We start from the raw sequence: 12,290 nt of genomic DNA, 5'->3' as shown, positions 1-12,290 counted from the left end.
TCCTAATTATTTATTGGTGTTCATATACTAGACATTGAGGGTAATGTACATAAAAATTCAAAGATATACTCTATCATGTCATGGATCATTTCTTTAATATAGTATCCATCACCCAGTAAATGAGTGTTTAAGACAAATTTGAATACAAGTTAAAGTATTTGCATAAATACAAAAATTATTGGTTATGCAGAAATATAGATTTAAAATGAATATACACACACAAGTTCTGTACATTAGCATATGACTAGATTACTTTAATTGTAATCCTGATACCATTCTTCTTATAAAAGACACAGCATTGTTGACTATGTGACTGCTTGTAATGGACAATATGACTATCTCATCGTCATCCTTTGAAATAAAATGTCTGTATTAACTGCCTGGATTCATTTCTAGAACCTTTTTATCATTTCTGAAAATATATATCAGCCCAAGAAAGCGATACAAGTTCTTTAATAATTGTATGTTGCTTAACTTTACTGTAAATGCCAAACATCAGTTTTCAAAATAAATTACATTATTCTGTACGGATCATGAACTACAAAGTATTCATCAAGTGTGAATACAAAGCCAAACTCATCGACTGCTTACAATAATCATATTTCTAGTATTGGAAACTAGTTTTAAAATGTTGTAAACATCATTATTCTTCTCATAAAGTTAGTCTAATATCAAGCCACATTTATGTTCTGTTTACACACTGTCAAAATGAACTATAATTGAACTATTTTGAATTTTAATTTTAAAAAGTGAATTTTATACATTTAAATATATGTTGAAGCATATCCCCAAATACATTATTAAAGTGTCTTCTTAATTATACATTCTTGTTTCTTCAAGCATCCATTTAACTCTAAGTGACTGAATAACATTCAGTCAGTTGCTCCTCAAACAAAATTAAATGCCAATCATGAAATCCAACAATGTTACTCTCATATAGATAGGTAGATTTTAAAAAGTAACACTAAAATGTCGTGGATGATTCCCAATTTAGTGAAACCAATTTTATATTTTACTGCTACTAAACTTAGGACAATTTAGTAGTAAAATCCACTGCATAATAGTGAGAATTTTAGGCGTTTGCTTTCTGAATCTGCCTCTTTTCTCTGGTATTGAAAAACTCCAAGTTTTGTTGTATAAGAAATGAAGAGAAACCCATAGTGTTTTATCTTCAAAAACAAAGTCTAAAACCATATAATAATTTTTCATTTGGTTTTGGACCCTTTATTCACCATTTTCTTAATAATTCTCAAAATAATTTCCCTATAATTATTTTTTTAAAGTTAAAGATCATGAAGGGAGAATACCGTATAGCCCTTTGAAATTCCAGTGATGTAAAGCTTCACTTAATAGAACAATGTATGGTCAAGAGTTTTAGTCTTACAATTTCCTAGTTTTTGAAGAAGATATTATTTCCCAACTTCTTTTCTAGAAAAAAAAACTTTGAATATTTCAGTAATTGACTAAAACAAAACAGTTAATATAAGGTACTGTTTGAGATGCTGTAGTGACTTTCACACTATCAAAAAATGATGTGTATTCATTCATTTATCTTCAGAGCACATTGATAAAATGTGCACTGAACCAAATCAAGATGCTACTTAGTGACAATGTATTAAAGTCTCTGAAAAGGACAAATTTGAAAATGGTCCATTTTATGTGTCCTGGGATAGCATAAGGCATTCCAAATTAAAATACACTAAATCAGGACATGTACTCTTCCCCACACATTTGACAGATGGGGAATAATGCAGGAAAAGAAAATTTCCAATGACACCAATACAAATAGTCCTTCCATTCAATAATATATTATGAAAATTTATACATTGGAGATGAAAACGAATCTCCTCTTTTAAAATAAGAATAGTATGTGAGAGTTTCCATTCAACCTAATGCATAATTTTTCATGGCACTTCTCTCCCCTTCACCTTTAGCTAGAAGCTGTAAGAAGTCATGAGTCCTGAAGGACAATGCTCTTTAGCCAGGTTTCCATTAGCACATTATTCATTTTCTTTAGACAACTCTATAAGATTTTCTCCATCTTTCTCTCTTTCTCATGTCATCATTCTGCTCTTTTCCTACATTTCTTCTCTCTTACTGGCCTTGTGTCTTATCTGCCTCATGTTGTCTCTCTTGTTCCTCCTTCTCATTTAGATCCCTCATTTTTCACTGAATTTAAAAATCATCGAAATAATGTTGATCTAAATATTAATTTCAAATTTAATTTTTAAATTCTGATTTATGAATAATTTAAAGTACATAGTCTGTAAATGTTACCAAAATTCAAAAAGCATCTTCCATAACCATCATTATATCTAGTAGTTTTTAACAACATGATTATGAGGGTATTTGCACAACAAAACTTGGTAATGTTATTTTACTATTAGATTTTTCTAGAAATGGGTTTTTCCCTACCTAAAAATTGCAATGTAGGTGTGTTTCTAGTAATTTTCCTCATCTTCATTTATGAATTGAATACATACAATATATTTCACAATTTTTAACAATTCTATATTGCAATGCTTGTAACACAGTTATAGAAAATGAATCTAATAAATAAAAGACCTATAAAGAAAAGAAAATGCAATAGAAAGCACATTCATCATATCACAAATATATTTCTTTCTCTGTATTTAATATGTCTCTCTCACCTTTATACAGATACATACACAAAAGCAATTCAAGCTAAAAAAGTTAGAAACTCAAATGCTCTGATAAGAAGCAAATAAAACTTAATTGGATTAAAAAATAATAAAGGTGTATTATAACAAAAATAGAATAAGACTACCTGTCTCTGAGTATATAGAAATTAATCACTTTCCCTTTCAGCAAGAAGCTCTATAAAAATTAAAGAAAAGTTTCTATTTAAAAAGGAAAGCATCAAAATGACAATAAAATATTAATCTATTTACTTTTAAAATACATAGATTTTGTTCAAGAATATATAAATTAATTATCATGGAAGGAAGAACTTCCTATATGTAATAATTGTTCACTTTAAGAATGGATGTTTATAAGAAGGGAGGAGAGGAAAGGATAGGAAAGTAGAGAGGTGAGGAAGAAAGAGGTAAGTGGATAGGTTTTCATGTCTGTAATTATTTAAATACAAGTGTTTTTGAAAGGTAACATGAATTAGATGGCCCCTATATGAAGTTCCTTGTAATCTTTTGAATTCATATATTAGTAAAATGCTTTGTAGTCAAAGTAAAATTTTCTTTCTACTCTTACAGCCCATAATTGCTTGTTTTATTGGAGGAAGCCTTTATCCTTTGTGTTTTAAGGTCATCTATCTTTCTTAAGAAAAGCTGATCTAATGAACTAGGTTTGTAAGCCCTAAATATGCATTAGGTAGGAGTTCTCACATGAACAGGTTTCTGTTCAATTGCTTGAATCCAGAACACTTCTCAAAGGAAAAAAATAAAATGTTCCATTGTAAATTCTGCAGCATTATCTTATTGTAATAGTAAGCAACAGTTTGTCTACAAGTTGTCAGTACACTTTCAACTAAACAGTGATTTGCATTTTACCATAAATGTGGTAACTGAGTTATAGTTTTAGATCATAGACCCAGAGATATGATCATATAAAGTTGCACCGAGACAGTGTACCTCCAAAGTTCTTTGCAAAATAAATAGTAGTGGCGTTTTACAACAAAACCCTTTGCTCGCGTAAATCTGGTGATGGTAATTTCTTAGTTTGTACGCCAATCTCAAATGCCAAATATATACTTTTGTAGATATTAACAGATTAGAAATCAAATAAACTAAATAAAGACTAATTCACCGATATTTTTAAAAAAATCAAATAATCTGGAATATAGTTTCTTTTCCTTTTTACTCAAACCATTGAACACAATTTGCTTCTGATGTGCAAATGGACATTTATACTTCAATGTACTTCTGAACTGTGATATGAAGGAGGCACACTTACAACCAGGGAAGCTGGCCATCATCATTTAAGGAATCCTCTCTTTGAGGGAATGGGATCCTTCCAACTGTTTGCCTGGTGGGGGGGAAGAGCTGAGAGCATCTTCTCTAGAAAACCTACCAACTTCTATACCAACCCCCAACCCAGCCCCAGCCCCAGCGTTTCATGCCCCACATTACCTTCTGTAGATTACCCAAAAGAGACGATCCCAGGAAAGTGACATCTGCGGTCTTTTTTTTTTTTTTTTTTTTAAACAAGACTAATCTACTTTCCTGTATCGTGTACCAGGGAGCTTTGCGCAGCAGGCATGAGCACTCCTCCTTACACACACTTGCGCGCACACACAATCACTACCAATAACAAACAGCAGTATGCATTCCACACATTCTCACAACAAACTTACAGGATGGGGATTGAATCACCCTCTGGGATGGATTCTAGACTTCCAGCCCCCTGCATTCCCCAAATGCTGTTTTCTGGATTGCCAGCATTGGAGCCCGGTTTATAGCTCAGCCAGCCCCCAGAGAAAGCCCCTGGTGTCGGTGTTCAGAAGAAAAACTACCCGACCCGCAAGGCCACAAAAGAGCAGGAAAGAAAACCAAATAGAGAAATTAACAAATAAACACAAGCAGCCAAAAAGCCATGCAAGATATGGGAGAAAGGCTGGAAAGTTTCAGTAGAGGACTGCAAACTGAAGTTTGTGCGGGACTTTTTTTTTAGACCCCAGCCCTACCACTGAGCAGGGACTAGAAGGGACCCGCAATTAATGAGTCCTTCTAGTCCTCTTTCCCCACCGATTTAAAATATGAAGAGGCAAGCTGGTTAAGACTCATTCTCTACGGACAAAGTTGGATGAGGGGGATGAGACATGCAAAAGAGGGCAAAGGGGCAAGAGCAGCATGTGAGTCAACAAATGGGTGTCTCACCTGGCATTGGTGCAATCAGTGAACAAAGTTTCGAAGTCTTTCCTGGTGATGAGTTTGCAGCGGTTCACCCCAGGCTGGATGGCCCCCAGCCCGCGGAGGATCCGGACCTGCTCAACGGTACACACCACTGGAGATATGTCCAATCTCTTCAGCTTGGTGTACACCGTGTGCAACCCACCCACCAGGTGCTTGAGGAAAAGATCAAAGACTTGCGGCAGGCAGATCAGTTCCTGGCCATCCATCAGGAATGAAGCTACCTTCACCCCGTGCATGTCGACCATCCGGCACTCGTTGGTGTTGGTGTTGCAGCTGCCAACGCTGCCACTACCGACCCCGCCACTCCCGGCGCTGCCGCTGTGGTTATTGGCCATAAAACTGTTGATCATATTAGGGGTGAGACGAGGGGGCTCTCCCGGAGTGGAGTATAGGGGTTCGGCCCGAAATAAAGCCCCCGGGACGCAGGTACCACTGGAAGTTGCAGAGATCACCGGAGGTGCGGAGACAGACATGCTCACTCCGTCTCTATCGTGGTTCCTCTGGCCCTCGCTTTCTCTCCCTGACTCCTCTAGGTTCCCTCGCACTCCCTCACTCTCGCTCGCCCGTTCTCTCACTCCCTCTCTCTCTTTCTCTCCCTCTCTGGCGTGAGCTTGCTCGTTCTGAACTGTTCTCAAGTCTCCAGCAGCCCCGCTCACGCTCAAACTCACCCACTACCCAGCAAACAGTGAGCAGTTGGACCCGCGGCGGTCCGAGACCCCACCCCCACCACACCCCCTCCCGAGAGTGGCAGCGCCCCCCAGCCAATGGGCCCCACCCCCTCGGCGCCTGAGCGCATCGAATGGCTGCTGCTAGCGTGGAGGTGGAGACTCCCTGGCCGGCCTCAGACTACCTGAGGCGGTTCTGGGCTCGCGGGTGATTAGAGAAGGAGCCCGTAAAGGGGGCGGTGTGGTGCTTCGGCTTCTTGCCTCGAAATCTAACAAGAGAATGTCCAATTATCAGGCAGAGCTCTCAAACTGTAGTACGCAATGTACCCATCTTCTCTGCGCCCCAGGAGCATAGGGCTGGGAAACACAAAGCGGGACTCCTGAAGGCTTCTTCTAATCACCTTCCCGCCACCTCGCACCCGGTTTCGTTCAAGGAAAGTGAGATGGCAGCGACAATTCCACTTAGATATTGCTCCCAAATTCTGTGAGCGCTAATAGGTCGCTTCGCCCATTTTCCTAGAGAAAGACTCCGGTGAGTTCCGAAGTAAACAACTCAGCCATTCTTCAGTCCCCCTAGTCCGCTGGGTGTAAATTATGCCTTACCCAGCGCACAGAGAAACCGGCCTCCGGATCGCACTCATATCACAGTTGCTGGGTGGCTATCTAGCTCATACACACTGATAATCAGGAAGCGCAGTGAGCCATTGAACACTTTAGGAAACCGACTTAGTCTGTGGGTGGCAGATGGACACCTCATTTTACAGCACTTCCGCCACAGTCCTGGAACAGACTAGGCTTTCTATGTCCGTATCCCTTATTCTCAGGATTGCCCTTCACTACCCCCGGTAAAATTTATAAGAAAACTTCTTTAATGCCTTAAAACAACCATTATAGACTACGAGCGAAGGGCAAAGGTTTGTACTCTTAAACGTGGCATTTCCCTCCCTTGTGTATGAGCTTTGAAGGTTCAGTCCTAAAAGGTAGCTCAAGATTCCTCCTCCCCCACTTGTCGAATGCCCCAAACTTACTGCAAGAGCTCATAATCAACAAAATGTCTAAATAGGGAACATTCCAGGAGAAAGGCATATTCTTTTCCAAACAGCATATCGTGGTTAGCTCACCATATAAAAGTTGTTTTAAGACTCCTTGTCAAGGTTTTGATTATTTGATAGAAAGGTATTTCCTGTGCTTCTCTCCTCTAGTGGTTAGTAGTTATTCAAGACAGTGAAATCCAGGCTTATTTTTTTTTTACAAAATGTTACCAACTACATAGTTCATACAACAACTCTGATATTCCTTTGGAGTTGAACTTAGCAATGTCAAAGATGGGGAATGAGTGAGTTCTTTTCTGCTCCCTTAATAAGTCTTAAATGTCCTAAATTAGATTTCTCTGCCTCTTTCTACAACATATTTTTCTTCTTTTGTCATTTCATCAACCAAACCTAAGAACTGCCCTTTGGGGCCTGGGGTTGTGGAACAGTGGTAGAGCTGCTTGCTTAGCACATGTGAGGCACTGGGTTCTATATTCAGCACCGCATAAAAATAAGTAAATAAATAAATAAATAAAGGTTTAAAAAATTAAACCTTTAAAAAAAGAACTGCCCTTTTAATCTCTTCATACTGTTTTAATTTTAAATTGCATGAGGAAAATGCTAAGAAGTTGTGATGGCAGTTGCTTTTGGAATACAGCAATAAGAATCTCCAATAGATTGGAACTTCTGCATCCACAAAACATTTTTAAAAGACATCAAATTGTTTTGGCTTTACTGGTACAATAGTGGGAAGAAAATAAAGGCAAAACGAACAATTCTGAAGAAAGCAGAAGCAGAAAAGTACTGCTTCTCAAAAAAAAAATAGAACTGCAATGACAGAAATGTTTGTATTTACAAGTATTTTTAAATTAAAAAAAATTGTTCAACAGGTGTTTTGACAGAAATAGCTATTAAAAATGTGTCAAAATAACTTGTCTTTGTTAACTTACTATGATTAAAATTTCCAGTGAACAGATTTGATGTTAAGGAAAGTTTTATTTGAAATAGCTCTAATTCCATTAAAAATCCTACATTATAAAGGCCTTTTCATTCAGAGAATGATTTGGAGCTTTCAGAAATGTGACACTACATAGATGTTTTATATTTAAGAAATTCTGCAATATAAAAAGTGAAAGGTTGAACATTCGCTTAGACTCTAATCATTGTGATACTGAAAAACAAATATACTTAGATAACTTTGATAACTTTAGAAAAGATAAGAATTAAATTTTAATTACTACCAGAGATTAAGGTTCAAATTCTAGTAGAAATACTAGGGATTCAAATTGGCCAGTGATCACTGAAGTGTTAAAGTCTCTTAGAAGCTTTCAATACACAAAAGACCCATGGTTTCATTATTTGAATTCCTTTCCATTGCAGTCCCCTAGAAAGTAGACTTAGTGATTTTCTTAAGTGATACTTGTAATTTAAAGATTTAGTCATCTAGATCCAAGACTCCAGGTGTTGTGTCCTTAGGTTTTCTTGATCTTTTGATTACTCAGTTTTATTGCTGCTATTTCTATTATTATTATATATGCTTTGAGACTGAGGCAAATTGCACAGAGTGTTTGTTTCTATCCCTTTCTGACTTTAATGTCTTCCATAAGCCAAATATATTTCTAAATAAGGCTATATTTCTACAAGGCCAGAGGAAACCTTGCATGTCAACACCCTGTAAGTTTGGAATTGTATGAAGCAATATAAAATGATAAAGGCTGCAGTAAACAGGGTACCCTTGGAAGATGAGAGGCACTGCATTAAAACTAAGAAAATATTCAAGGTTTGTGAATTAATACCAGAAAGGAGCCAAACACCACAGAAATTATGAATAAAATTGGTACAAGCAGATACCATATCTCATCAGAACAAGAAGTTCTAGATGCCTCTAGATGCCTAATTCCAATGGAATGATTTGAGGCCTAAGAAGCCTATGTAGCTTCTCATACACTGAAATGCTATAAAATTCTTAGCCTTAATTAGAAATTTACATTTTTTCCTAATTTATGCTCAGTTTGGAGGGAAGCATACTCATCTGTGAATTTAGGCCAAACATTCTACTTCATTTCACACTGTCAGTGAAATGAATATACCATTTTCATTAAATATATATTTAAATTTTATATATATATATATATATATATATATATATATATATATATATATATATATATACACACACACACACACACACACACACACACACACACAAACTTATGCAGGACTGCAAAATATCCAAAATGTTTGCAGGGGATGGTTTTCAGAACAGGCATTCAAGCAAATCCCAAGGTAATAAATGGAATTATTTGAAACACTCAGCCATCTGAAGTTATGACCTCTACTATGGCCTTTAATCAGAACTTCCCAAGAGCCCTCTAAGGTTCATTTTTAGGCAAACAGTAAAAGGAAATTGATTGGGCAAGGCAATAATTGTGAAACAAAAACATTCATATAACTGAGGACTTAATTGGCTAAAACCTACATGTATCCTACTCATGTATCCTATATGTTTTCCCAGGAAACTGGCTTTGAAATGATCATCTGAAATATGTTTTATTTATTTTATGTTTTTGTGTTGCCGAGGATCAAACCCAGGGCCTCATGCATGCTAGGCAAACACTCTATCACTGAGCCACAACCCCAGCCCTACAATGTATCTTTCTCTCTTTCACTTGCAATGTTAAATTCAAGATGAGTTACATGGGAGGCAAAGGTGGGAGATCACTTGAACAAGAGGAGAGTTGGTCAAAACCTGAGAAGTAAAACAAAATCAGATGCTTAAAGGAAAAAAATGAACATTTTCTAGCTGAAATGAAAAAAATAATAATTCTCAAAGTTCTCAAAAAGTCTAAGTACTTACCTACTTTTAACATAAGATACCCCATACTGCACTGTCCCAGGGGGAGGAGATAGGTCCTCTTTAAGTTCTGTGTCTCAACTTATTGTTCCCTTTCAAATCTTAGGCTATTCAAATTCAAGCTATTCTACTTCAGCTGGATTCCCACTGCTAGTAGGTAGCCTTTTATTCATTTTGTTGACTTCCTTTTGAATTCCCAGTAGCTGACATCCGGACTCTTTTCTACTTTTTCCAAGCTACCCTCCCCTTAACTCTCATCAGCTGTTGCCTCCCACTTCTCAATGATTTTACCACAAAGTGATTCCATAGAAGTTCTCCCAACCTCCCTTCTTTCCTCATAAGAAGTCCTTTTTGTCTTCTCTCTTTTGCTCTCCTACTTTCCTCATTCCTCAGAAAATAAGAAGTTTCCTCCACTGCCTTTATTTACATAATTGATTCCTTTATCTCCTTCAGTTCATGACTTATTAGTTTTATTCTCACTCCTCTCTTTTGCATCTCCTTTCTCGCCATCTCTGCTTGCACTTTCCCTTTTAGACACATTATGTTCATATCCTTGAACATTATAGAAAATGTTCAAGGGTATGAATCAAAACAAATAAATAAAAGCTCTCCTCAATCGTCACAAGTCATTCTCAAACTGTGGTCCCTGAACTACCCACAGTAACATATCTGAGTACTTGATAGACACAAAAACTCTTTGGCCCTACCCCAAGACCTACTGAATCAGAAATTCTGGGGGTGAGGTCCAGAAATCTGTGATTTAAACAAGAACTGTAAAAGTGATTCTGATACAGGTTTGAGATTGTTTTGCCCTGAAGTTACTGTCTTTTCTTAAACTTTTTTTTAAAAAAATCTAAAACTGTTTCCCTTCTTTATTACTGCTACTCTTCTGGGTCTTATTGGCAATTTGATTTCTGCTTAACACTTAGCTGAAAATGATCTACCAGAGATGATCGTTGACCTCCTAAATCCCAATTCTGACATTGTTTTCTAAATCCTTATCCTTTGATATTCTGCAGCATTTTACACTATCAATATCCTTCTTGAGCCCCATCCCTTGGATTTCTGACTTTTCAACAATTCCAATATTCCCTTTCCCTACATTTTTTTCCCTTTTCATGCCCTTGCTCTTGACACTGGAATTTTACAGCTCTTAATGTCTACACCCTTACTTGTGGCAATTTTATGAGCTCTCTATAGCTTCAACAACCTTCAAATTACAGATTAATCTTATCCCTATCTTTCTTTAACTCTCCTATAGAATGCTTATTCTTATTAGCTTTGTCCACTATGGTTTTGTTAGTTCGTTTTGTTGTTTTGTTTTTTGGGGGTTGTGAAGGTTTGGGGAGGGGCTTTTTTGGGTCTGGAGATTGAACCCAGGGCCTTACAGATGGTTAAAAAAATAAAAAGCGCTCTATTACTGAGGTATATCCCCAACCCTTTTTATTATTTGTTTTGAGACAGGTTCTTGTTCAGTGGCTAAGGCTGGTCTCAAACTTTTGATATACCTGCCTCAGCCTCTTGAGCAGCTGAGATATAGGTATGTGCCACCACTCCTGGCATAATACCTCTTAATGGCCCTACTTTGAGGTATTTCCTCTTCCAATCTAGTTAGTATATCAGGTTATTTCTTTCTAAAGTTTAATCTACTCTTTAGAAAATTCATTACTACCCCTCTAGGTACCAATTGAACTTCAGACTTTTTTAGACAGACATTTAACTCTTCTTTGATTTACCTTTTTATCCTGTCCTTCAATACTCCCTGACATGTTGCCAGTACACGAATAAATGAGTATTACTTTCTACTACTCATAACCTCATTTACCTTCCTACCCTGGTGCTAATTGCTCATGTTATTTTTTCTACATGGCATATGTTGCTGTACATCTCCTCATCTCCACTCACCCAAATCCAAAACACTTTTTAAAACTAATGTCCAATTCTCCTCCATGAAGAATTTCCTCATTTCTTTTCTTTCCAGCCAGAAATGGGCTTTACCTTTTCTGAACTCTCAAAGTACTTTGTGCCTCACTTAAGGCAGTTAAAACATGCTTCTGATATACTTTGTACCTCAGTCTTAGGTCATCTCCTAGAATAAGGTTGTCAGCTTAGGGAGCACTTGTACCTTAATGTGATATTTCAAGTGCAAACCATTGTGCCTGACTCATAGTGTTTATTAAATGAATGAATACATGGATGTGGTATCTTGTTATATTTTACTTTGACTTGCTGTGTGCTTTTTACAAATTGAAAGTTTGTGGCAAGCCTGAATAGAGAAAGTCTATAAATACCATTTTTTCAACAGTATGTGCTTACTATGTCTTTTTAATGAAATATTTTTATTAAGGTATGTACATTTTTAGACATAATGTTGATCACACACTTAAGAGACTACATTGTTGTGTAAATCTAACTTTCCTATGTACTGGGAAACCAAAAAATTATGTGAGTCTTTATTCCAACATTTGCTTTAATGTAATGATCTGGCTTCAAACACGCAATATATCCAAGGTAGGCCTATATACCTTGGATACCTTGTTAAGCTATATAAATGTTTGTTATTGCTCATTCTGAAGCAGAGACAAAGAGTGCTGAGAGCCATAACCAAGTAGGAATGACACATGGCAATTTCCTTGTCAGCCTACCCAATGTTGCTTAGAGGGAGGACTCTCCATTGTGGAAATGGGCTTGCCTTGGACCCAGGTCATTTGCAGTGACATTGCATGAATGTTTGAGAAAGGTGACCCTGCTCAAGGACCAGGGTGGATCTGGGTTTAGGGTGGATCTGGGTTTAGGGTGGATCCTGCTGGGAATGGGGAGGTTCCAGGTTTAAGGTGGATCCTGCTGGGAA

The 12,290-nt window shown here is 37.1% G+C and overlaps 1 protein-coding gene across 1 annotated transcript in view; it reads right to left on the bottom strand.

Annotated features, from left to right (window-relative positions):
* Dach2 (dachshund family transcription factor 2) overlaps positions 1 to 5,362 on the bottom strand; it is a 497,550-nt gene extending 492,188 nt beyond the window's left edge. The window contains exon 1 of the mRNA XM_027932544.2: positions 4,854 to 5,362. Coding sequence (XP_027788345.1) covers positions 4,854 to 5,362 — 509 coding nt within the window. The remainder of the gene's footprint in view (positions 1 to 4,853) is intronic.
* Positions 5,363 to 12,290: the final 6,928 nt, after the last annotated feature.

Source organism: Marmota flaviventris, chromosome X (genome assembly GCF_047511675.1).
Source record: "Marmota flaviventris isolate mMarFla1 chromosome X, mMarFla1.hap1, whole genome shotgun sequence".
NCBI classification, from domain to species: domain Eukaryota; kingdom Metazoa; phylum Chordata; class Mammalia; order Rodentia; family Sciuridae; genus Marmota; species Marmota flaviventris.
This window is presented reverse-complemented; position numbering and strand designations above follow the sequence as displayed.